Genomic DNA, 27,520 nt, shown 5'->3' on the forward strand with positions numbered 1-27,520 from the left:
CCTCACACACTCCATGTGTTGCCTGGTACACTCGTTACCTCACACACTCCATGTGTTGCCTGGTACACTCGCTACCTCACACACTCCATGTGTTGCCTGGTACACTCACTACCTCATACACACACTCCATGTGTTGCCTGGTACACTCGTTACCTCACACACTCCATGTGTTGCCTGGTACACTCGTTACCTCACACACTCCATGTGTTGCCTGGTACACTCACTACCTCACACACTCCATGTGTTGCCTGGTACACTCGCTACCTCACACACTCCATGTGTTGCCTGGTACACTCGTTACCTCACACACTCCATGTGTTGCCTGGTACACTCGTTACCTCACACACTCCATGTGTTGCCTGGTACACTCGCTACCTCACACACTCCATGTGTTGCCTGGTACACTCACTACCTCATACACACATCCCATGTGTTGCCTGGTACACTCACTACCTCATACACACACTCCATGTTTTGTCTGGTAGTTTACCTGGAGTTTACCTGGAGAGAGTTTCGGGGGTCAACGCCCCCGCGGCCCGGTCTGTGACCAGGCCTCCTGGTGGATCAGCGCCTGATCAACCAGGCTGTTGCTGCTGGCTGCACGCAAACCAACGTACGAGCCACAGCCCGGCTGATCAGGAACTGCCTTTAGGTGCTTGTCCAGTGCCAGCTTGAAGACTGCCAGGGGTCTGTTTGTAATCCCCCTTATGTGTGCTGGGAGGCAGTTGAACAGTCTCGGTCCCCTGACACTTATTGTATGGTCTCTTAACGTGCTAGTGACACCCCTGCTTTTCATTGGGGGGACGGTGCATCGTCTGCCAAGTCTTTTGCTTTCGTAGTGAGTGATTTTCGTGTGCAAGTTCGGTACTAGTCCCTCTAGGATTTTCCAGGTGTATATAATCATGTATCTCTCCCTCCTGCGTTCCAGGGAATACAGGTTTAGAAACCTCAAGCGCTCCCAGTAATTGAGGTGTTTTATCTCCGTTATGCGCGCCGTGAAAGTTCTCTGTACATTTTCTAGGTCGGCAATTTCACCTGCCTTGAAAGGTGCTGTTAGAGTGCAGCAATATTCCAGCCTAGATAGAACAAGTGACCTGAAGAGTGTCATCATGGGCTTGGCCTCCCTAGTTTTGAAGGTTCTCATTATCCATCCTGTCATTTTTCTAGCAGATGCGATTGATACAATGTTATGGTCCTTGAAGGTGAGATCCTCCGACATAATCACTCCCAGGTCTTTGACGTTGGTGTTTCGCTCTATTTTGTGGCCAGAATTTGTTTTGTACTCTGATGAAGATTTAATTTCCTCATGTTTACCATATCTGAGTAATTGAAATTTCTCATCGTTGAACTTCATATTGTTTTCTGCAGCCCACTGAAAGATTTGGTTGATGTCCGCCTGGAGCCTTGCAGTGTCTGCAATGGAAGACACTGTCATGCAGATTCGGGTGTCATCTGCAAAGGAAGACACGGTGCTGTGGCTGACATCCTTGTCTATGTCGGATATGAGGATGAGGAACAAGATGGGAGCTAGTACTGTGCCTTGTGGAACAGAGCTTTTCACCGTAGCTGCCTCGGACTTTACTCTGTTGACGACTACTCTCTGTGTTCTGTTAGTGAGGAAATTATAGATCCATCGACCAACTTTTCCTGTTATTCCTTTAGCGCGCATTTTGTGCGCTATTACGCCATGGTCACACTTGTCGAAGGCTTTTGCAAAGTCTGTATATATTACATCTGCATTCTTTTTGTCTTCTAGTGCATTTAGGACCTTGTCGTAGTGATCCAGTAGTTGAGACAGACAGGAGCGACCTGTTCTAAACCCATGTTGCCCTGGGTTGTGTAACTGATGGGTTTCTAGATGGGTGGTGATCTTGCTTCTTAGGACCCTTTCAAAGATTTTTATGATATGGGATGTTAGTGCTATTGGTCTGTAGTTCTTTGCTGTTGCTTTACTGCCCCCTTTGTGGAGTGGGGCTATGTCTGTTGTTTTTAGTAACTGAGGGACGACCCCCGTGTCCATGCTCCCTCTCCATAGGATGGAAAAGGCTCGTGATAGGGGCTTCTTGCAGTTCTTGATGAACACAGAGTTCCATGAGTCTGGCCCTGGGGCAGAGTGCATGGGCATGTCATTTATCGCCTGTTCGAAGTCATTTGGCGTCAGGATAACATCGGATAGGCTTGTGTTAATCAAATTTTGTGGCTCTCTCATAAAAAATTCATTTTGATCTTCGACTCTCAGTCTGGTTAGCGGCTTGCTAAAAACTGAGTCATATTGGGACTTGAGTAGCTCACTCATTTCCTTGCTGTCATCTGTGTAGGACCCATCTTGTTTAAGTAGGGGCCCAATACTGGACGTTGTTCTCGATTTTGATTTGGCATAGGAGAAGAAATACTTTGGGTTTCTTTCGATTTCATTTATGGCTTTTAGTTCTTCCCGCGATTCCTGACTCCTAAAGGATTCTTTTAGCTTAAGTTCGATGCTTGCTATTTCTCTGACCAGTGTCTCCCTGCGCATTTCTGATATATTGACCTCTTTTAGCCGCTCTGTTATTCTTTTCCGTCGCCTGTAAAGGGAGCGCCTGTCTCTTTCTATTTTACATCTACTCCTCCTTTTTCTTAGAGGAATAAGCCTTGTGCATACATCGAGTGCCACCGAGTTAATCTGTTCTAGGCATAAGTTTGGGTCTGTGTTGCTTAGTATATCTTCCCAGCTTATATCGGTTAGGACTTGGTTTACTTGGTCCCACTTTATGTTTTTGTTATTGAAGTTGAATTTGGTGAATGCTCCCTCGTGACTAGTCTCATTTTGTCGGTTTGAGGCTCCACGCATACATGTCTGAACCTCAATTATGTTGTGATCTGAGTATATTGTTTTTGATATGGTGACATTTCTTATCAGATCATCATTGTTAGTGAAGATGAGGTCTAGTGTATTCTCCAGTCTAGTAGGCTCTATTATTTGCTGGTTTAAATTGAATTTTGTGCAGAGATTTAAAAGCTCGTGTGAGTGTGAGTTTTCATCAGAGCTGCCTCCTGGTGTTATTACTGCAACAATATTATTTGCTATATTCCTCCATTTTAGGTGCCTTAAGTTGAAATCCCCCAGGAGCAAGATGTTGGGTGCAGGAGCTGGAAGATTTTCCAGACAGTGGTCAATTTTTAACAGCTGTTCCTGGAATTGCTGGGATGTTGCATCCGGAGGCTTGTAGACTACCACAATGACTAGGTTTTGGTTCTCGACCTTTACTGCTAAAACTTCCACTACGTCATTTGAGGCATTAAGCAGTTCTGTGCAAACAAGTGACTCTGCAATGTACAGGCCAACCCCCCCCTTTTGCCTGTTCACTCTGTCACATCTGTATAGGTTGTAACCTGGGATCCATATTTCGTTGTCCAAGTGATCCTTTATGTGGGTCTCAGTGAAAGCCGCGAACATTGCCTTTGCCTCTGCAAGCAGTCCACGGATGAAAGGTATTTTGTTGTTTATTGCTGGCTTTAGACCCTGTATATTTGCAAAGAAGAATGTTATCGGACTGGTGGTATTGTTGGTACTGGGGGGGGATTTTTTTTCCGGCATTAGTATCTGTATCTGTTGGTTTGGAGTGGAGGCCATCGACTGTGGTTCCACTCCAGGAATGACTGGATTTGGTGTACGATTTCTGCCATTTCCTGCCAGTTTTTTTTCCTTCCTGGCACTAAAAAACCTCTCCCTCTTGAGTGGCTGTGGCTACCCAGGTTTTCCCATGGCCTGGATGTTTTGTATCTTTTTGTCCCCTTTAGATGGTATGCCTGGCAATTTAAGTTATAGCACAGTCTTTCCTGTACTGAAGAGGTACACATTTCAGGGTGAAAAAGCTTACAGGAAGGGAGTTTGCATTTTCCTGTTGTCATATGGGCATGACATTTTCTAGGGTGGTCATAGTTGCATGTCCCATCTGTTTTTCCAGATTTCCCATGCCAGCAGATACCAAGTGCATAGTATGTGCACAGGCTTGGTTTCCGTTTGCCTTGGGTTTCTGTGACTGTATTCCCTGTTGGTGCATGTTTCCCTGTCTTATTCCTATCCTCCCTAGCACCAACAATGGAGCTCCCACCAGTTGTTTTTGGTAATTTATCCTCACTATTGCTATTGGAGTCCTCTTGTTTGCTATTTCCTGCGGTATTTCTGGTTTGCAATATTGGTTTTATCTTATCTTTGACTACACTTGTTTCCCTACTATGGCTCCTGTCCTCTATGAGGTCATTTATATGTATTCCTTCCTGCGTATAATTCCCGACTACCTGGACAAAATCTCCAGCTTCACCATTACTGTCTCCCAGGACAGTATCTCCAGCTTCACCATTACTGTCTCCCAGGACAGCACCTCCAGCTTCACCATTACTGTCTCCCAGGACAGCACTATCAGCCCTACATTTACTGACTACCAGGACATCACCTCCAGCCTTACAGTTTGTGACTACATGGCCAGTATCAAGGGCAGTACCATTCAGCCCGGACTTTTTATGTTCCCATCTGTTGTAGAAAGCTTCCAGGTTTTCTATGAAAGCAGCTTTGATGTTATCCTCTTTTAATACCCTTGTGATTTTAGTCCACAGATTTTCCTCATTTGGGCATACCCAGAAACACTTCTCTGTTTTAATACTGCTTGTAGCTAGTTCTGGGATATCTGCACAAGGGGCGTGACACCAATTTCCACAAAAATGACAATTTATCCATGTGGAAGCCCGTTTGTTTGACTGACCACAGACTACACAGAGCTTCATAATGATTTGAATGGTTGATTTACTGCAAGTCTACTAGCAACCTCTTGAATATTATATTAATAACCTTAAATGAAGCTCTAGCTATTTGTATTTCTGTTTCTAACTCTTTTTGTATATTGGACAGCTTACCGTCACGTTCCTGATTTTTAATGTTTGTGTTTATAAGGGCGCCTACAAACCCATCCGTTTACAGTCTGCTTTATTGTCCAATGAAACTGTTTGAAACCAGTCCCAGGTTCGGACCAGTCAAGGGTTCGGACCAGTCGATCTGCTCTGATCAGTGGGTCACTTATTTAAAACATACTGGTCGGTGATTTGAGCTAACACATGAAGGATCTACTGGAAATTATCTACCCGAGTAATATGTGATTTGACTGATACAAAAGTATAACTTGCGTGTTGAAGAGCCGGTGATATCTGGCAGCTCCTACAATGACGTACAGTCGACCTCTTTGTTTATCAATCGCTGTATCTGGCTTTTCTATTTTTGTTTTTCCGTCTCCACCACAATAAATGCTATATTATCACTATAGTTGACTGGTGCAAATTTTGGAGGAAGGGCGCTTTTTCTGTAGTAATAATTGCTTCTCGTTGTGTATATTCGACCGCTGGTAACTACAGGTTATATGAAATTCACAGTAACGTCTCGTATTTCAAGAAAATGAAACTAATGAAAGTCACTCCACTCCACTAAGTACCATTATAATACTGGTTAGTTGCTACTACAACACTGTATTCTGCTATTCACTGGTATCACTAGATTATATGCGAGTACACTAGCAGGCCAGGAAGATTATTAAAAACAGCTGACCTGTGGTAAGTTTCTGGCGACTTCTGGCACCTGCCTCTATAGGCTTATCACTTCATTTACAAATTCACCTGTTTTCAAATGACACTTTAGCCTTTATCATCAATATACTAGGGAGCCACTGTAGTATACACTATACACTATGTATACTCAAAGCTTTCAGGGAGACTTTCTTTCCTCTGACACAACGTTCAATTATTATTATTTTTTCCACACGGGAAACAGGCCTATGATTCCCCTCTGGCAGTAAACTCTGCTAGGTAATGCACACTAATTCTCCTTTTTTGACTCAGTATATAATGTTTTCCGCCCAAGATTGGTTCCAGGCGCTACTTCATACACACACTTCATGTGTTGCCTGGTACACTCACTACCTCATACACACACTCCATGTGTTGTCTGGTACACTCACTACCTCATACACACACTTCATGTGTTGCCTGGTACACTCACTACCTCATACACACACTCCATGTGTTGTCTGGTACACTCACTACCTCATACACACACTCCATGTGTTGCCTGGTACACTCACTACCTCATACACACACTCCATGTGTTGTCTGGTACACTCACTACCTCATACACACACTTCATGTGTTGCCTGGTACACTCACTACCTTATACACACACTCCATGTGTTGTCTGGTACACTCACTACCTCATACACACACTCCATGTGTTGCCTGGTACACTCACTACCTCATACACACTCCATGTGTTGTCTGGTACACTCACTACCTCATACACACACTCCATGTGTTGTCTGGTACACTCACTACCTCATACACACACTCCATATGTTGCCTGGTACACTCGCTACCTCACACACTCCATGTGTTGCCTGGTACACTCGCTGCCTCACACTCCATGTGTTGCCTGGTACACTCGCTACCTCACACACTCCATGTGTTGCCTGGTACACTCGCTACCTCACACACTCCATGTGTTGCCTGGTACACTCGCTACCTCACACACTCCATGTGTTGCCTGGTACACTCGTTACCTCACACACTCCATGTGTTGCCTGGTACACTCGCTACCTCACACACTCCATGTGTTGCCTGGTACACTCATTACCTCACACACTCCATGTGTTGCACCAACATGCTCATTTAACAACGAGGCAACCAAGAAAATAACAGTAGTGGTCGTAGAAGATTGTCATGATAGTCATAGTAACAGTAGTAGCAGCAGAGCCACTAGTATACACAACTCTGGAGTTTACCTGGAGAGAGTTCCGGGGGTCAACGCCCCCGCGGCCCGGTCTGTGACTAGGCCTCCTGGTGTATCAGAGCCTGATCAACCAGGCTGTTACTGCTGGCTGCACGCAAACCAACGTATGAGCCACAGCCCGGCTGGTCAGGAACCGACTTTAGGTGCTTGTCTAGTGCCAGCTTGAAGACTGAGAGGGATCTGTTGGTAATCCCCCTTATGTGTGCTGGGAGGCAGTTGAACAGTCTCGGGCCCCTGACACTTATTGTATGGTCTCTTAATGTTCTAGTGACACCCCTGCTTTTCATTGGGGGGATGTTGCATCGTCTGCCAAGTCTTTTGCTTTCGTAGTGAGTGATTTTCGTGTGCAAGTTCGGTACTAGTCCCTCTAGGATTTTCCAGGTGTATATAATCATGTATCTCTCCCACCTGCATTCCAGGGAATACAGGTTCAGGAACCTCAAGCGCTCCCAGTAATTGAGGTGTTTTATTTCCGTTATGCGCACCATGAAGGTTCTCTGTACATTTTCTAGGTCAGCAATTTCACCTGCCTTGAAAGGTGCTGTTAGTGTGCAGCAATATTCCAGCCTAGATAGAACAAGTGACCTGAAGAGTGTCATCATGGGCTTGGCCTCCCTAGTTTTGAAGGTTCTCATTATCCATCCTGTCATTTTTCTAGCAGATGCGATTGATACAATGTTATGGTCCTTGAAGGTGAGATCCTCTGACATGATCACTCCCAGGTCTTTGACGTTGGTGTTTCGCTCTATTTCGTGGCCAGAATTTGTTTTGTACTCTGATGAAGATTTAATTTCCTCATGTTTACCATATCTGAGTAATTGAAATTTCTCATCGTTGAACTTCATATTGTTTTCTGCAGCCCACTGAAAGATTTGGTTGATGTCCGCCTGGAGCCTTGCAGTGTCTGCAATGGAAGACACTGTCATGCAGATTCGGGTGTCATCTGCAAAGGAAGACACGGTGCTGTGGCTGACATCCTTGTCTATGTCGGATATGAGGATGAGGAACAAGATGGGAGCGAGTACTGTGCCTTGTGGAACAGAGCTTTTCACCGTAGCTGCCTCGGACTTTACTCTGTTGACGACTACTCTCTGTGTTCTGTTAGTGAGGAAATTACAGATCCATCGACCGACTTTTCCTGTTATTCCTTTAGCACACATTTTGTGCGCTATTACGCCATGGTCACACTTGTCGAAGGCTTTTGCAAAGTCTGTATATATTACATCTGCATTCTTTTTGTCTTCTAGTGCATTTAGGACCTTGTCGTAGTGATCCAATAGTTGAGACAGACAGGAGCGACCTGTTCTAAACCCATGTTGCCCTGGGTTGTGTAACTGATGGGTTTCTAGATGGGTGGTGATCTTGCTTCTTAGGACTCTTTCAAAGATTTTTATGATATGGGATGTTAGTGCTATCGGTCTAATTCTTTGCTATTGCTTTACTGCCCCCTTTGTGGAGTGGGCCTATGTCTGTTTTTAGTAACTGTGGGACGACCCCAGTGTCCATGCTCCCTCTCCATAGGATGGTAAAGGCTCGTGCAGTTCTTGATGAACACGGAGTTCCATGAGTCTGGCCCTGGGGCAGAGTGCATGGGCATGTCATTTATCGCCTGTTCGAAGTCATTTGGCGTCAGGATAACATCAGATAGGCTTGTGTTAACCAAATTCTGTGGCTCTCTCATAAAAAATTAATTTTGATCTTCGACTCTCAGTTTGGTTAGCGGCTTGCTAAAAACTGAGTCATATTGGGACTTGAGTAGCTCACTCATTTCCTTGCTGTTATCTGTGTAGGACCCATCTTGTTTAAGTAGGGGCCCAATACTGGACGTTGTTCTCGACTTTGATTTGGCATAGGAGAAGAAATACTTTGGGTTTCTTTCGATTTCATTTATGGCTTTTAGTTCTTCCCGCGATTCCTGACTCCTATAAGATTCCTTTAGCTTAAGTTCGATGTTTGCTATTTCTCTGACCAGTGTCTCCCTACGCATTTCAGATATATTGACCTCTTTTAGCCGCTCTGTTATTCTTTTCCGTCGCCTGTAAAGGGAGCGCCTGTCTCTTTCTATTTTACATCTACTCCTCCTTTTTCTTAGAGGAATAAGCCTTGTGCATACATCGAGTGCCAGCAAGTTAATCTGTTCTAGGCATAAGTTGGGGTCTGTGTTGCTTAGTATATCTTCCCAGCTTATATCGGTTAGGACTTGGTTTATTTGGTCCCACTTTGTTTTTGTTATTGAAATTGAATTTGGTGAATGCTCCCTCGTGAGTTAGTTTAATGTTTATTATGCACCCCATACCCATCCTGTGGGCGGTAGTCAAAAGATTACAGAGGTACATAATTGGTCCAGGGACTGGACTCCAAAGTTTGATAGCTGAGCAAGTTACAGAGGTAATGAACTCACAATTTACAAAGGTAATGAACTCATAATTTACAAAGGTAATGAACTCCAGGTAGGTCTGGTCACAATCATGAAAAGTTAAAGGTATTTACAGATTACAGAGGTACGTAATGGGTCCAGGGACTGGGCCCCCAAAGTTTTGATAGCTGAACTAGGTACAAAGGTAATGAGCTCACAAGTTACAAAGGTAATGAATTCTGTAGAATTCAAATTCAAATTCAAATTCAAAGTTTATTCTCTATAAGGATTACAATGCTGAGTTTACAGAAATTTGGTTATTGTTTGGTTTACATGTAGTAGAATTGAGATTACAGAGTGTACCACGAGAACGCTTAGCATGGCTAGGCATTTCGGGCATACTTAGTTTTATTCTTAATTGTAAAATATTACAAATTATGAGGTAAGTTGGTATTATGGCTAAGTGACTAAATACTAGATTGTGAGTTTAGCAATGTGAATGCTTTTGTTTTGGCACAGTACATAGTTTCAGTATTGGAGTATCACAGGATTCATTATTTTAAGACTGAGATTAATATTTCTGTTTATGGTCAAATGAGTGAGTGAGTGTAAGTGTGAACCACCAGATGGTATTCGTGTAGTTAGTTGACGGGATTGCTGGGATGTTGCATCCGGAGGCTAGTAGACTACCACAATGACTAGGTTTTGGTTCTCGACCTTTACTGCTAAAACTTCCACTACATCATTTGAGGCATTAAGCAGTTCTGTGCAAACAAGTGACTCTGCAATGTACAGGCCAACCCCCCCCCCTTTTGCCTGTTCACTCTGTCACATCTGTATAGGTTGTAACCTGGGATCCATATTTCGTTGTCCAAGTGATCCTTTATGTGGGTCTCAGTGAAAGCCGCGAACATTGCCTTTGCCTCTGCAAGCAGTCCACGGATGAAAGGTATTTTGTTGTTTGTTGCTGGCTTTAGACCCTGTATATTTGCAAAGAAGAATGTCATCGGACTGGTGGTATTGTTGGTACTGGGGGGGGGATTTTTTTTCCGGCATTAGTATCTGTATCTGTTGGTTTGGAGTGGAGGCCATCGACTGTGGTTCCACTCCAGGAATAACTGGATTTGGTGTACGATTTCTGCCATTTCCTTCCAGTTTTTTTTCCTTCCTGGCACTAAAAAACCTCTCCCTCTTGAGTGGCTGTGGCTACCCAGGTTTTCCCATGGCCTGGATGTTTTGTATCTTTTTGTCCCCTTTAGATGGTGTGCCTGGCAATTTAAGTTATAGCACAGTCTTTTGGCTTAAATAGTAATGCACTTCTTACCGAATAAGACAAGCAAAAATTTGTGTATGCAATAATTTTGCAAAAAATCATTCTGAACCTAACGAAAAAAATATATTTCAATGTGTTTGTTTATTATTAAATTATTGTAAACTTATCTAAAATATATTTAGTTGGATTAGGCTAAATTAAATTACGCTTGTTATAATAAGGTCAGGTAAGTTTTCTAAGGTTCTTTTGGTAGAAAATTACTAATTTTTACATTAATATAAATGAAAAAAAAAATATATCTTTAAGCGCATAAGAGAAAATTTTAGAAAAGACTTAATTTTAAATGAGTTCTTGTTAACTGACCAATTTTACCTATTTGGAGCCACATTAATATATATATATATATATATATATATATATATATATATATATATATATATATATATATATATATATATATATATATATTTTCAACAAATTTTGTTGAAAATAAGAAAAAGTTTTGGAGTGAGATTAACAAGTTAAGAAAGCCTAGAGAACAAATGGATTTGTCAGTTAAAAATAGGAGAGGAGAGTTATTAAATGGAGAGTTAGAGGTATTGGGAAGATGGAAGGAATATTTTGAGGAATTGTTAAATGTTGATGAAGATAGGGAAGCTGTGATTTCGTGTATAGGGCAAGGAGGAATAACATCTTGTAGGAGTGAGGAAGAGCCAGTTGTGAGTGTGGGGGAAGTTCGTGAGGCAGTAGGTAAAATGAAAGGGGGTAAGGCAGCCGGGATTGATGGGATAAAGATAGAAATGTTAAAAGCAGGTGGGGATATAGTTTTGGAGTGGTTGGTGCAATTGTTTAATAAATGTATGGAAGAGGGTAAGGTACCTAGGGATTGGCAGAGAGCATGCATAGTTCCTTTGTATAAAGGCAAAGGGGATAAAAGAGAGTGCAAAAATTATAGGGGGATAAGTCTGTTGAGTGTACCTGGTAAAGTGTATGGTAGAGTTATAATTGAAAGAATTAAGAGTAAGACGGAGAATAGGATAGCAGATGAACAAGGAGGCTTTAGGAAAGGTAGGGGGTGTGTGGACCAGGTGTTTACAGTGAAACATATAAGTGAACAGTATTTAGATAAGGCTAAAGAGGTCTTTGTGGCATTTATGGATTTGGAAAAGGCGTATGACAGGGTGGATAGGGGGGCAATGTGGCAGATGTTGCAAGTGTATGGTGTAGGAGGTAGGTTACTGAAAGCAGTGAAGAGTTTTTACGAGGATAGTGAGGCTCAAGTTAGAGTATGTAGGAAAGAGGGAAATTTTTTCCCAGTAAAAGTAGGCCTTAGACAAGGATGTGTGATGTCACCATGGTTGTTTAATATATTTATAGATGGGGTTGTAAGAGAAGTAAATGCGAGGGTCTTGGCAAGAGGCGTGGAGTTAAAAGATAAAGAATCACACACAAAGTGGGAGTTGTCACAGCTGCTCTTTGCTGATGACACTGTGCTCTTGGGAGATTCTGAAGAGAAGTTGCAGAGATTGGTGGATGAATTTGGTAGGGTGTGCAAAAGAAGAAAATTAAAGGTGAATACAGGAAAGAGTAAGGTTATGAGGATAACAAAAAGATTAGGTGATGAAAGATTGAATATCAGATTGGAGGGAGAGAGTATGGAGGAGGTGAACGTATTCAGATATTTGGGAGTGGACGTGTCAGCGGATGGGTCTATGAAAGATGAGGTGAATCATAGAATTGATGAGGGAAAAAGAGTGAGTGGTGCACTTAGGAGTCTGTGGAGACAAAGAACTTTGTCCTTGGAGGCAAAGAGGGGAATGTATGAGAGTATAGTTTTACCAACGCTCTTATATGGGTGTGAAGCGTGGGTGATGAATGTTGCAGCGAGGAGAAGGCTGGAGGCAGTGGAGATGTCATGTCTGAGGGCAATGTGTGGTGTGAATATAATGCAGAGAATTCGTAGTTTGGAAGTTAGGAGGAGGTGCGGGATTACCAAAACTGTTGTCCAGAGGGCTGAGGAAGGGTTGTTGAGGTGGTTCGGACATGTAGAGAGAATGGAGCGAAACAGAATGACTTCAAGAGTGTATCAGTCTGTAGTGGAAGGAAGGCGGGGTAGGGGTCGGCCTAGGAAGGGTTGGAGGGAGGGGGTAAAGGAGGTTTTGTGTGCGAGGGGCTTGGACTTCCAGCAGGCATGCTTGAGCGTGTTTGATAGGAGTGAATGGAGACAAATGGTTTTTAATACTTGACGTGCTGTTGGAGTGTGAGCAAAGTAACATTTATGAAGGGATTCAGGGAAACCGGCAGGCCGGACTTGAGTCCTGGAGATGGGAAGTACAGTGCCTGCACTCTGAAGGAGGGGTGTTAATGTTGCAGTTTAAAAACTGTAGTGTAAAGCACCCTTCTGGCAAGACAGTGATGGAGTGAATGATGGTGAAAGTTTTTCTTTTTCGGGCCACCCTGCCTTGGTGGGAATCGGCCAGTGTGATAATAAAAAAAAAAAAAAAAAAATATATATTATATATATATAATATATATATATAATATATAATATATATATATATAATATATATATATATATATTCCCAAGACTGGTTACATAATTCTGATTTGTTGGTCAGAATAAACGAAAACAAATTGGATGCAAAATTGGAAATCTTTTGTTAGAATTATTGGGATTCTGTGTTTGTGTACTCACCTAATTGTGGTTGCAGGGGTCGAGACTTAGCTCCTGGCCCCGCCTCTTCACCGACCGCTACTAGGTCCTCTCTCCCCCTGCTCCATGAGCTTTATCATACCTCGTCTTAAAACTATGTATGGTTCCTGCCTCCACTACATCACTTGCTAGACTATTCCACTTCCTAACAACTCTATGACTAAAGAAATACTTCTTAACATCCCTTTGATTCATCTGAGTCTTCAGCTTCCAATTGTGGCCCCTTGTTTCTGTGTCCCCTCTCTGGAACATCCTGTTTCTGTCCACCTTGTCTATTCCACGCAGTATTTTGTATGTCGTTATCATGTCTCCCCTGACGTGTGTGTGTGTGTGTTATGGGACGGGAGGAGTGAGCTAGATAATAAGAGTCATCAACTAGACTTAACCAAGCTGTCTAACAATGGTGGTTCAATGGCAGGGAGCTGAGAGACAATGGTACAAATGATGGAGCCTGTCTAACAATGGTAGTTCCCATGGTCTAGGCTCCAGCCAGGATTTGAAGCTCATCGTGCTAATTCCACTGCTTCACGCTGCGCTCTCCTGTTGTTGCTGTTGATTCTCCTGTTGCAGGTCCTTATTTACTGCTACGTGAATACGAACAACAGGCATAAGGCTCTCTCCTTGACTCCTCAAATGAAATTAACCTTGGATAATCTAATAATATAACTGTCTTATTTTAGAATTCCCCCTTCGTGAAATTTCAGCTTGCAGTGTACACTCTTGATTTTGAAGACTAGTGGTAGTGAGCAGGTGAACGATGCACCAGGAAGCACAAGTTACTAAGAGGGGCTTGTGTGTGGCTGCCGCCAGCCACCGATATTGACTTCCTGAGTAGAAAACCTGATGACTTTACAGTTTCCTCGTCCTGCTCCCCGAGTCTTGCTGCAAAGTACCTTCTGCAGCTTCCTCGTCCTGCTCCCCAAGTCTTGCTGCAAAGTGCCTTCTGCAGCTTCCTCGTCCTGCTCCCCAAGTCTTGCTGCAAAGTGCCTTCTGCAGCTTCCTCGTCCTGATCCCCGAGTCTTGCTGCAAAGTGCCTTCTGCAGCTTCCTCGTCCTGATCCCCGAGTCTTGCTGCAAAGTGCCTTCTGCAGCTTCCTCGTCCTGATCCCCGAGTCTTGCTGCAAAGTGCCTTCTGCAGCTTCCTCGTCCTGATCCCCGAGTCTTGCTGCAAAGTGCCTTCTGCAGCTTCCTCGTCCTGATCCCCGAGTCTTGCTGCAAAGTGCCTTCTGCAGCTTCCTCGTCCTGATCCCCGAGTCTTGCTGCAAAGTGCCTTCTGCAGCTTCCTCGTCCTGATCCCCGAGTCTTGCTGCAAAGTGCCTTCTGCAGCTTCCTCGTCCTGCTCCCCGAGTCTTGCTGCAAAGTTCCTTCTGCAGCTTCCTCGTCCTGCTCCCCGAGTCTTGCTGCAAAGTGCCTTCTGCAGCTTCCTCGTCCTGCTCCCCGAGTCTTGCTGCAAAGTGCCTTCTGCAGCTTCCTCGTCCTGCTCCCCAAGTCTTGCTGCAAAGTGCCTTCTGCAGCTTCCTCGTCCTGATCCCCGAGTCTTGCTGCAAAGTGCCTTCTGCAGCTTCCTCGTCCTGCTCCCCGAGTCTTGCTGCAAAGTGCCTTCTGCAGCTTCCTCGTCCTGATCCCCGAGTCTTGCTGCAAAGTGCCTTCTGCAGCTTCCTCGTCCTGATCCCCGAGTCTTGCTGCAAAGTGCCTTTTGAGGACAAGTGGGAAGACCAAGAGGCCAGTACACACAGTACACCCAGGCTTGAAACACCTTCTGCACAGTTATAGAGGACTGGAATATTACCTGGGAGTGTCAGAGCCAGTACATACAGTACACCCAGGCTTGAAACACCTATTACACAGTGATAGAGGACTGGAATGTTAATGGGTTTAAATTCCATCTACTACACGAGGGTCATTAAGGCTGCAGGTCACCTGTACACCACCAGCCAAGAATACTTTAATACCTAAAATAATGATTAATGTAAACTACCAATGTATATACATTGAGAAACGTAAACCTCTCAGTGTATATACACTGAAGCATACACCTCAGTATATATGCACTGAGACATGTACACTTCTCAGTGTATATACATACAAGATTATTCTGTTTAAAGTTTTCTGCTGTCTGGTAACAATATAACAGTATACTCCAGGTATTGGCCGAAAATATAAATGTTTCTATTGTACACTTCACCCCATGTTGGGGAATTTACATAATAACTCAGATTAAAGCTGAAAACAGAGCCGTTAACTCAATATTAACCTGGTCGTGGCTAAAACAGTGTAGTTTACCCTGTGTTGCTGCCTTGCATGGGTAACTACACTAAATTCCAGCTTCTCTCCATCCCACTTCCACATAAGTGCTTGTAAAACACAATTATACAAAGATTTATTAAATATACATAAAGAAAAATTATTGTTTATATTTTTTTTAGATAATTAACACGTAAATTATGGAATCTTATTTATCATGCTGATGAAATTACATTGTGATATTAAATAAACAAAAAAAAATATATGGAATAATATATTTTAAATTTAATTATTCGTTCGATTTTTGATCGACACCATGCCCAGCCCTTCTAGGGTAGGGTAGGTGCCTGAGCCCGAGCCTTTAGCTCATAAGACTGTCATTCCCATTTGCCCCCTTGGGGCGGGGATGGCAGACCAGAGAGGCCTAGCTTGTGGCTAGGCCTGGGGACAGTTGGTCCCAAAGATGAGGAGGTACTTGTGCCTCCTCCCATGGGAGACTTAGGTCTCAGACACTCCCTAAAGTGAGAGCCAAGGCCGGGCCACCACTTGGAAAAGGCCCGGGCCGGGAGAAAGGATCGTGAACAGGTGGCATGCAACCTAAACTCGCGTGTATACCCTTACGGGAGTAAGGGTATATACCTTCCCAGTTAACTTATTGCTCTGGCCAGGTCATTCAACTTTCTGACTGTCTTGAGGCTGAAGAATTAATTCCTGACATCGTTTTTTAACACCCAGCTGTGCTCTTAAGTACCTGTTTCCTGGCTGTCTACCCTGTCCCTTGACGCTGGTGAGGGGCTCTTGATCTAGGGAATTGGATCTGTGCTCCGGTTCCCTGAACTGAATATGAATGCCTTTCACCCCCCCACCATACGATGTATAATCCTACAGGTTTAGCGCTCCCCCATGATTCATTCATGTCTACCCTATCAGTTCCTCTGAGTATTTTGTACATCATTATCATGTCTCTCCTGGTTCTTCTAATGTGGCCACACTTGAGTTTCCTTAACTTCTCCTCCTAGGACCTGGTGTGGGTTCCATACTGGCGCTGCGTACTCTAAGATTATCCTATGTAGTCTATAAATCCGTGAATGTTGAGTGTTGATTTGCCAAGCATTCGCTGTAGAGAGTATTTGGTGTACACACCTGTATGTAGTTGCAGGGGTCAAGTCACAGCTCTTGGCCCCGCCTCTTCGCTGGTTGCTACTAGGTCCACTCTCCCTGATCCAGGAGCTTTATCGTGTACTCACCGAGTTGTGGTTGGAGGTGTGTGTGTGTGTGTGTGTACAACAAAAGGTGTGGTCACACTAGTGTTGTCTGGTGTGGTCACAGTGTTCCTTGGTGTGGTGACAATAGTGTTCCCTGGTGTGGTGACAGTAGAGTTGCCTGGTGTGGTCACACTAGTGTTGCCTAGTGTGGTGACAGTAGTGTTGCCTGGTGTGGTCACACTAGTGTTGCCTGGTGTGGTCATACTAGTGTTGCCTAGTGTGGTGACAGTAGTGTTGCCTGGTGTGGTCACAGTAGTGTTGCCTGGTGTGGTCACAGTAGTGTTGCCTGGTGTGGTCACAGTAGTGTTGCCTGTTGTGGTCACAGTAGTGTTGCCTGGTGTGGTCACAGTAGTGTTGCCTGGTGTGGTCACAGTAGTGTTGCCTGGTGTGGTCATACTAGTGTTGTCTGGTGTGGTCACAGTGTTCCTTGGTGTGGTGACAATAGTGTTCCCTGGTGTGGTGACAATAGTGTTCCCTGGTGTGGTGCCAGTAGTGTTGCCTGGTGTGGTGCCAGTACTGTTGCCTGGTGTGGTCACACTAGTGTTGCCTAGTGTGGTGACAGTAGTGTTGCCTGGTGTGGTGACAGTAGAGTTGCCTGGTGTGGTCACACTAGTGTTGCCTAGTGTGGTGACAGTAGTGTTGCCTGGTGTGGTCATACTAGTGTTGCCTGGTGTGGTCACAGTAGTTTTGCCTGGTGTGGTCACAGTAGTGTTGCCTGTTGTGGTCACACTAGTGTTGCCTAGTGTGGTGCCAGTAGTGTTGCCTGGTGTGGTCACACTAGTGTTGCCTAGTGTGGTGCCAGTAGTGTTGCCTGGTGTGGTCACACTAGTGTTGCCTAGTGTGGTGACAGTAGTGTTGCCTGGTGTGGTGACAGTAGTGTTGCCTGGTGTGGTGACAGAGTTGCCTGGTGTGGTCACAGTAGTGTTGCCTGGTGTGGTCATACTAGTGTTGCCTGGTGTGGTCACAGTAGTGTTGCCTGGTGTGGTCATACTAATGTTGCCTGGTGTGGTCACAGTAGTGTTGCCTGGTGTGGTCATACTAGTGTTGCCTGGTGTGGTCACAGTAGTGTTGCCTGGTGTGGTCATACTAGTGTTGCCTGGTGTGGTCACAGTAGTGTTGCCTGGTGTGGTCACAGTAGTGTTGCCTGGTGTGGTCACAGTAGTGTTGCCTGGTGTGGTCACAGTAGTGTTGCCTGGTGTGGTCACAGTAGTGTTGCCTGGTGTGGTCACAGTAGTGTTGCCTGGTGTGGTCACAGTAGTGTTGCCTGGTGTGGTCACAGTAGTGTTACCTGGTGTGGTCACAGTAGTGTTGCCTGGTGTGGTCACAGTAGTGTTGCCTGGTGTGGTCACAGTAGTGTTGCCTGGTGTGGTCACAGTAGTGTTGCCTGGTGTGGTGACAGTAGTGTTGCCTGGTGTGGTCACAGTAGTGTTGCCTGGTGTGGTCACAGTAGTGTTGCCTGGTGTGGTCACAGTAGTGTTGCCTGGTCACAACAATAACACTACATCACTATCAACATTCACTCTACCTTATCACCCTAAATTGGTCACAGGAGTCACATTACGAAAGCATTTTACCAGATTTATGAGATGCAAAATTATATTTAATGCCCCTGTGTATTTCTCTCAGTGTATATACACTGAGAAGTGTATTTCTCTCAGTGTATATACACTAAGAAGTGTATTTCTCTCAGTGTATATACACTGAGAAGTGCATTTCTCTCAGTGTATATACACTGAGAAGTGTATTTCTCTCAGTGTATATACACTGAGAGGTGTATTTCTGTGTATATACACTGAGAGGTGTATGACTTTTAGTGTATATACACTGAGAAGTGTATTTCTCATAGTGTATATACACTGAGAAGTGTATTTCTCATAGTGTATATACACTGAGAAGTGTATTTCTCTCAGTGTTTATCTACACTGAGAAGTGTATTTCTCTCAGTGTTTATATACACTGAGAAGTGTATTTCTCTCAGTGTTTATATACACTGAGAAGTGTATTTCTCTCAGTGTTTATATACACTGAGAAGTGTATTTCTCTCAGTGTATATACACTGAGAAGTGTATTTCTCTCAGTGTATATACACTGAGAAGTGTATTTCTCTCAGTGTATATACACTGAGAAGTGTATTTCTCTCAGTGTATATACACTGAGAAGTGTATTTCTCTCAGTGTATATACACTGATACATTTATGCAAGTTATACCTGATAGCATTAAAAAATCTGACATCCCTGCTAGTAAGTTAAACTTTTGTAATTGTAAATAGTAGTATGTAATGTATATATTATTTTTGTATATTTATTTAGTAGTTAGAATTAACATAGACTTACAAATTAATTAATCTAGCATAATTAACTAGTGGTTGGAATTTTCAAATTGTTTTGAGGTATAACTATTTTAAATTTAGATTTTTACTTAGCCTATAGTTTAGGGAATTAGATTGTGATGACACACATAGACTTAGCAATCCTGTATTAAAACTTTCGCTCATTGAGCGAAACATAGTTTTAAATGGGCTAAGTGTAGGTGTTTCACTACGAGTAGATTTACTGAGTATTTTATATAAAGGTATGTCCTTATTAACATTTGTTAGTGGGGCCTCTGGTTCTGTTGTTCGAAATGTGTTCCATCAATTTTAGAACATTCTCACATGCTCTGAGACACGAGTGACGCTTTTCGATCAACTGCCATAGCTGTCCTTTCTAAATAAACGTACCATTGATTTATATTATGCCCATCTTGGTGGGCACCTGTAGACTGTAACAGTAGTCTTTCCCTTTCTCAGACGAGCGAGCATCCGGGCGACACAAGGGTATGATGCTCTGTTTTTTATCAGACTGTTGTTGAATGCATGCTGCATCCTTATATGTGGTTGCAGGAGTGGAGTCACAGCTCCTGGCTCCTCCACACTCTATGTATGTGTATGTATGTGTATGTCAACATGAAAATCAACCTCATGCACTTACAGCTGTCTTCTAAGGAGGCTTTCGCCAACTTTTACTTACTTCCTCAAGCTACGAAATATATAAGCAATGAAAGTAGAAGGTGACGATAAATTATAGTTTTTTGGGTTACTAAGATACAACTCGATTGTCTATAAATCAGTCCTTGAGTGCATACATAACACAGGGAACCTCAACTAAGGAGCATTTATCAGTGACAATGTCATGGAGGTAACATAGGAACACTTGCGGGCGTATATAAGTCAGTAATTATAAGAAATGCGTCGATATTCATCCTTCACTGAAATGTATCAGAGAATGGTGTTGTGGGTGTGTTTAACCTGGTTATAGTTTAATATGTTTATTATGCACCCTATACCCATCCTGTGGGTGGTAGTCAAAAGATTACAGAGGTACATAATGGGTCCAGGAACTGGGCCCCAAAGTTATGATAAATGAACTAGTTACAAAGGTAATGAACTCCAGGTAGATCTGGGTTTAAGGGAGGCATCGGTCTGAGGAGTCGGTACTGGTCCGGTACCGTGATATCGGGTGAACCCTCACTCTCGTACCACTGTGGTCCACCTACGCTACTATCCTCGCATGGTCACTATTATCAAACTAGTCCGATGCCTGATGAGTCTTATTCATCAATAAAGATACCCAGGTGTTGTACATGTGTCTTATTCATCACTATGGATATCCAGGATATGCACGTGTCTTATTCATCAGTAAAGATGTTGAAGTATTTCTCAGGTGTCTTATGCATCATTAATGACACCCAGCATCCTGGGTCATGTACTGCCTCACACAGTGTTATTTATTGATTCATACACTGTGTTATTACTGCCTTACACATGGTGTAAGTGTGGGTGTTCCCACAATGTAACTATCATATAGAACAGTGTAGCAACACTGCTGGTGTTCCCACAATGTAACTTATCATATAGAACAGTGTAGCAACACTGCTGGTGTTCCCACAATGTAACTATCATATAGAACAGTGTAGTAACACTGCTGGTGTTCCCACAATGTAACTATCAGACTAGTTTATTATTATTAAAGATTCGCCGGTATTCTCCGGCCCGGGCCTTTTCCATGTGGTGGCCCGGCCTTGGCTCCCTCTCGAGGGAGTGTCTGAGACCTAAGTCTCTCATGGGAGGAGGCACAAGTACCTCCTCATTTTTGGGACCAATTGTCCCCAGGCCTAGCCACAAGCTAGGCCTCTCTGGCCTGTCATCCCCGCCCCAAGCGGGCTAATGGGAATGAGTCTTGTGAGCTGCAAGCTCTTGCTCAGGCACCTACCCTGCCCTAGAAGGGCTGGGCATGGTAAGATAAGATAAGATTTCGTTCGGATTTTTAACCCCGGAGGGTTAGCCACCCAGGATAACCCAAGAAAGTCAGTGCGTCATCGAGGACTGTCTAACTTATTTCCATTGGGGTCCTTAATCTTGTCCCCCAGGATGCGACCCACACCAGTCGACTAACACCCAGGTACCTATTTGCTGCTAGGTGAACAGGGCAACAGGTGTAAGGAAACGTGTCGAAATGTTTCCACCCCGCCGGGAATCGAACCCGGGCTCTCCGTGTGTGAAGCGGGAGCTTTAGCCACCAGGCCACCGGGCCGAATCAGACTAACCTTTTAAATAACTGTCTTTAGTTATAGAAGATCACAGATTTTATTTAATTAGAGCTAACATGCTACTTCCATAAAAACTGTTGCGTCGTCTTGAAATCTCTAAAACTTATTAAAACCAAAATATATAGCGTTTTTTTTTCTTTTCAAAGATACCAATGAGATGTGGCAGGACTAGATAATTTTTCGTTTGTTTTTCTTCCTAGGTGGGACCCATGGGTAATAAAACAGGGGTATCTGAGTTTACTACTAGGTGGGTAGGAATAGCCCCGGGTGTAAGGTAACTCGGCCCTATACTTCATCATCCAGGGGGACGAGTCTGGTGCTGAGATGACTAGAGAGAGGACAATATCTCACACACTATACTGCTGCATTGTCCTCCTAACAAAAGCATTATCCACCGCTGCACACAGCATCTTCAAGCTCCACCATCAACCCAGAATTTAAAGTGCAATCTCCGTGAAATACTTGGGAGATGCTAGGATACAATAGGCAGTGTGGCCTTGCTAGGCTCAGCGTCTAGGTTAAGCAGATTCTAGATTATTAAAACTAGGTTTTACTGGCTAGTTTATTGTGTACCTCATATCCATCCGGGGCATGGTAGTGGCTAGTTTATTTTGTACCTCATATCCATCCTGTGGATGGTAGTGGCTAGTTTATTGTGTACCTCATATCCATCCTGTGGATGGTAGTGGCTAGTTTATTGTGTACCTCACATCCATCCTGTGGATGGTAGTGGCTAGTTTATTGTGTACCTCATATCCATCCTGTGGATGGTAGTGGCTAGTTTATTGTGTACCTCACATCCATCCTGTGCATGGTAGTGGCTAGTTTATTGTGTACCTCATATCCATCCTGTGGATGGTAGTGGCTAGTTTATTGTGTACCTCACATCCATCCTGTGCATGGTAGTGGCTAGTTTATTTTGTACCTCATATCCATCCTGTGCATGGTAGTGGCTAGTTTATTTTGTACCTCATATCCATCCTGTGCATGGTAGTGGCTAGTTTGTGTACCTCATATCCATCCTGTGCATGGTAGTGGCTAGTTTATTTTGTACCTCATATCCATCCTGTGCATGGTAGTGGCTAGTTTATTTTGTACCTCATATCCATCCTGTGGATGGTAGTGGCTAGTTTGCGTACACCATACCTAGACTAAGCCCTGAACTGAGAGGAATGCGCTATCAGAGGTGAATCCTTCAGATGTGTCGGTCCGGCGTGGATCATTATTTGCTTACGACTTTAGTATGGTCCAGGACCGACCGGAATGTCGCATATAGTTTCCGATTTGTAGGTGAATTGTGAATTGTTTCAGCCAGGGTATTGTGATTTGTTGGTGATTTATATGTTAACGGAATGTTCATTTTTCTCTCCTTCCTGCTGCTGCTGTTCCACAACTGGTCTCCGACCTGCTGCTGTTCCACCATTGGGCACTCAGAAGCACATCCCCCGGGAGCACTCTGAGTGTCGACACTCTGAGTGTTGGAGGAGCCTCCAAGACCAACTCCCTCCCAAGACCCACCTCTCCCTCTCCCTCTATCATGAGTGACAAGACACTCACTCAGGAGGACCCATCGGTGAGTACTGGCTTCAGTAAGCCTCATTTCTTGTGTGTGTACTGGAGTACTGGCTTCAATAAGCCTCATTTCTTGTGTGTGTACTGGAATACTGGCTTCAGCAAGCCTCATTTTGTCCGTGTACTGGTGTACTAGCTTTAGTGAACCAGATCTAACCTAAGCTAACCTAAACTCACTCAACCTAACCTAACTTAACCTAACCAAACCTAACCTAAATGTCGTAACTATGTATATTAATGGTCTTAAGGAAATACGTCAATAAATGCACGTTGAGGATGGGAGGAGAGACTGAATTTCCTCGGCTCTAATGATTTAATGAAATATTTACTGAGTACTGATGCTGCCTCTCTCTCTCTCTCTCTCTCTCTCTCTGTCTCTCTCTCTCTCTCTGTCTGTCTGTCTCTCTCTCTGTCTGTCTCTCTCTCTCTCTCTGTCTCTCTCTCTCTCTGTCTCTCTCTCTCTCTCTCTCTCTCTCTCTCTCTCTCTCTCTCTCTCTCTCTCTCTCTCTCTCTCTCTCTCTCTCTGTCTCTGTCTCTGTCTGTCTCTCTCTCTCTCTCTCTCTCTCTCTGTCTGTCTGTCTCTCTCTCTCTCTCTCTCTCTCTCTCTCTCTCTCTCTCTCTCTCTCTCTCTCTCTCTCTCTGCCTCCAACAGTTCTGAATGTTCATTATTATTAATTATTATTGTTATTAAGGAGTGAAGACTTGAGCTGGCGTCACTGTATGTACTCATCTGATATACTGAGTACCGTTCATGGCAGCATCCCGTGGCACTAAGCCAAGGCCAAGGCCAAGGCCAAGGCCAAGCCAGAGGAAGGCTGGTAACCCAGGATGACTCCAAGAAAGCCTCCATCATCTGTCCCGCTTTATGTCGCACTGGGATACTCGAAGTCTCTCCCCCAGGATGCCACCCACACCAGTTGACTAACCCTCAGGCACCTACTTACTGCTTGGTGAACAGGGACAGCAGGTGTAAGGAAACACCAGTCGTTTCCTCTCATCCTTGGATCACACCCCAGTCCCCAACTAGCGAACTGGGGACTCTACCAGTTGACTGGTTCGTCTTGACTGGGTCGATACCTTCATTACTTGGTTCTGTTGAACAGATCCCGTCTCTGTTAACTGATTAATGGCACCAGCAGCCTTAAAAATGCGTTCTCTTCTCCAGGCCAATATTAATTAAGGCGTAATGAAAGTTGGAAGTAATTAGTGATAGTTCAAGACGGCCCTGTAACCCACAGTCAACAATGTGTTCGCTGCTTTGTGTCTCAAGAGAAATGGATAATATCTCATGACGCTGGTGTTAGGCGAGGATCCTGAGGAGCCTCTGGTCATGTGAGGATCTGTAGTGGAGTCTCTGGTCATGTGAGGATCTGTTAGTGGAGCCTCTGGTCATGTGAGAATCTGTAGTGGAGTCTCTGGTCATGTGAGGACCTAGTCAGTACCCTTAGCTTACTCACTACTGGGCTAGGGTAGCAACTGTACCTTCAGACAGAACACTATCTACTGGGCCAGAGTAATAGCTGTACCTTCAGACAGAACACTAACTACTGGACCAGGGTAGTTACTGTACCTTCACATAGATCACTACTGGACCAGGGTAGTAACTGTACCTTCAGACAGAACACTAACTACTGGACCAGGGTAGTAACTGTACCTTCAGACAGAACACTAACTAAAGGACGAGGGTAGTTACTGTACCTTCACATAGATCACTACTGGACCAGGGTAGTTACTGCACCTTCAGACAGAACACTAACTACTGGACCAGGGTAGTAACTGTACCTTCACATAGATCACTACCGAGTCATGGTAGTAACTATCCTACAGATAGATCACTGCTGGGTCAGGGTAGTAACTGTACCTACAGACAGAATACTAACTACTGAACCAGGGTAGTTACTGTACCTTCACATAGATCACTACTGGACCAGGGTAGTAACTGTACCTACAGACAGAATACTAACTACTGGACCAGGGTAGTTACTGTACCTTCACATAGATCACTACTGGACCAGGGTAGTTACTGTACCTTCAGACAGAACACTAACTACTGGACCAGGGTAATAACTGTACCTTCACATAGATCACTACTGGACCAGGGTAGTTACTGTACCTTCAGACAGAACACTAACTACTGGACCAGGGTAGTAACTGTACCTTCACATAGATCACTACTGGACCAGGGTAGTTACTGTACCTTCAGACAGAACACTAACTACTGGACCAGGGTAGTAACTGTACCTTCACATAGATCACTACTGGACCAGGGTAGTTACTGTACCTTCAGACAGAACACTAACTACTGGACCAGGGTAGTTACTGTACCTTCACATAGATCACTACTGGACCAGGGTAGTTACTGTACCTTCAGACAGAACACTAACTACTGGACCAGGGTAGTAACTGTACCTTCACATAGATCACTACTGGACCAGGGTAGTTACTGTACCTTCAGACAGAACACTAACTACTGGACCAGGGTAGTAACTGTACCTTCACATAGATCACTACTGGACCAGGGTAGTTACTGTACCTTCAGACAGAACACTAACTACTGGACCAGGGTAGTTACTGTACCTTCACATAGATCACTACTGGACCAGGGTAGTTACTGTACCTTCAGACAGAACACTAACTACTGGACCAGGGTAGTAACTGTACCTTCACATAGATCACTACTGGACCAGGGTAGTTACTGTACCTTCACATAGATCACTACTGGACCAGGGTAGTTACTGTACCTTCAGACAGAACACTAACTACTGGACCAGGGTAGTTACTGTACCTTCACATAGATCACTACTGGACCAGGGTAGTTACTGTACCTTCAGACAGAACACTAACTACTGGACCAGGGTAATAACTGTACCTTCACATAGATCACTACTGGACCAGGGTAGTTACTGTACCTTCAGACAGAACACTAACTACTGGACCAGGGTAGTAACTGTACCTTCACATAGATCACTACTGGACCAGGGTAGTTACTGTATCTTCAGACAGAACACTAACTACTGGACCAGGGTAGTAACTGTACCTTCACATAGATCACTACTGGACCAGGGTAGTTACTGTACCTTCAGACAGAACACTAACTACTGGACCAGGGTAGTAACTGTACCTTCACATAGATCACTCACTACAGGGTCGAGGAAGGAGACAGAGAGGTGAGTAGAGAAGTCAACAGTTTCTCGTGTCAAACACTGTAAGGAGCTCATCAAAATTCCTCTGTATAAGATGTTGGTTGAGGTCACCAACAATTATAAACTGTTGACATTTGTGGTGAAGAAGAAGGAAGTCCACTTATTCCATCAAGAAATTGATGAGGTCTGCTTGCTATCATTGATGTCTGTACATTGTACATGCTAGTACAGAGTACTAGTGGTTATACATAGCTTAAAGAGCATCTCTCTCTCCCCCTCAGGTTAAATTGGAAGTACGTATAAGGTGGCCATGTAGAAAGTGTAGTGAAAGTGGCCATGATAGTGAGGGTGACTATGATAGTGAAGATGACCATGGAAGTGAAGGTGACCATGAAAGTGAGGGGTGACCATGATAGTAAAAGTGACCATGATAGTGAGGGTGAATATGATAGTGAAGGTGACCATGATAGTAAAGATCATGAAAGTGAGGGTGAATATGATAGTGAAGGTGACCATGATAGTGAAGATGACCATGAAAGTGAAAGTGACTGTGATAGTGAGGGTGAATATGATTGTGAAGGTGACATGATAGTGAAGGTGACCATGAAAGTGAGGATGACCATGATAGTGAAGGTGACCATGATGGTGAGAGAGGCAGCAGTGACAAGTGATCATGATATTGAGTTTAAAGCTGAGTGAGCAAACCTCTCTCTCTCTCTCTCTCTCTCTCTCTCTCTCTCTCTCTCTCTCTCTCTGATTGGGTCAGATAATCAACCTGCTACCAGCAGGTATCAACCCACTACCAGCAGATATCAACCTGCTACCAGCAGAATCCCTGTGGCGTTCGCCAGCAGAATCCCTGTGGGGTTCACCAGCAGAATCCCTGTGGGGTTCACCAGCAGAATCCCTGTGGGGTTCACCAGCAGAATCCCTGTGGGGTTCACCAGCAGAATCCCTGTGGGGTTCGCCAGCAGAATCCCTGTGGGGTTCACCAGCAGAATCCCTGTGGCGTTCGCCAGCAGAATCCCTGTGGGGTTCACCAGCAGAATCCCTGTGGCGTTCGCCAGCAGAATCCCTGTGGGGTTCACCAGCAGAATCCCTGTGGCGTTCGCCAGCAGAATCCCTGTGGGGTTCACCAGCATAATCCCTGTGGCGTTCGCCAGCAGAATCCCTGTGGGGTTCACCAGCAGAATCCCTGTGGCGTTCGCCAGCAGAATCCCTGTGGCGTTCGCCAGCAGAATCCCTGTGGGGTTCGCCAGCAGAATCCCTGTGGGGTTCGCCAGCAGAATCCCTGTGGGGTTCGCCAGCAGAATCCCTGTGGGGTTCGCCAGCAGAATCCCTGTGGCGTTCGCCAGCAGAATCCCTGTGGCGTTCGCCAGCAGAATCCCTGTGGCGTTCGCCAGCAGAATCCCTGTGGGGTTCGCCAGCAGAATCCCTGTGGCGTTCGCCAGCAGAATCCTATGGGCAGACTGAGCAAGTCGTCACATTCACTTTAATTCAGCAACATTCGTGAGTCCTCACTGCTTTCTGAGGTGTCAGTTTTGTTTTGGTTACTCTCC

The 27,520-nt window shown here is 44.4% G+C and overlaps 1 protein-coding gene across 17 annotated transcripts in view; it reads left to right on the plus strand.

Moving 5' to 3' along the window:
* The window catches only part of Cadps (calcium-dependent secretion activator 1), a 445,541-nt gene that overhangs the window by 48,705 nt on the left and 369,316 nt on the right, over positions 1–27,520 (plus strand). For 16 of the 17 annotated variants that reach the window (XM_070104970.1, XM_070104977.1, XM_070104972.1 and 13 more), the window contains exons 3-4: positions 19,448–19,474; positions 22,681–22,819. In XM_070104970.1, the coding sequence (XP_069961071.1) occupies positions 19,448–19,474; positions 22,681–22,819 (166 nt within the window). The remainder of the gene's footprint in view (positions 1–19,447; positions 19,475–22,680; positions 22,820–27,520) is intronic. The other variant, XM_070104978.1, reaches the window with a different exon arrangement.

The sequence above is a fragment of the Cherax quadricarinatus genome, chromosome 96 (assembly GCF_038502225.1).
Source record: "Cherax quadricarinatus isolate ZL_2023a chromosome 96, ASM3850222v1, whole genome shotgun sequence".
Lineage (NCBI taxonomy): Eukaryota > Metazoa > Arthropoda > Malacostraca > Decapoda > Parastacidae > Cherax > Cherax quadricarinatus.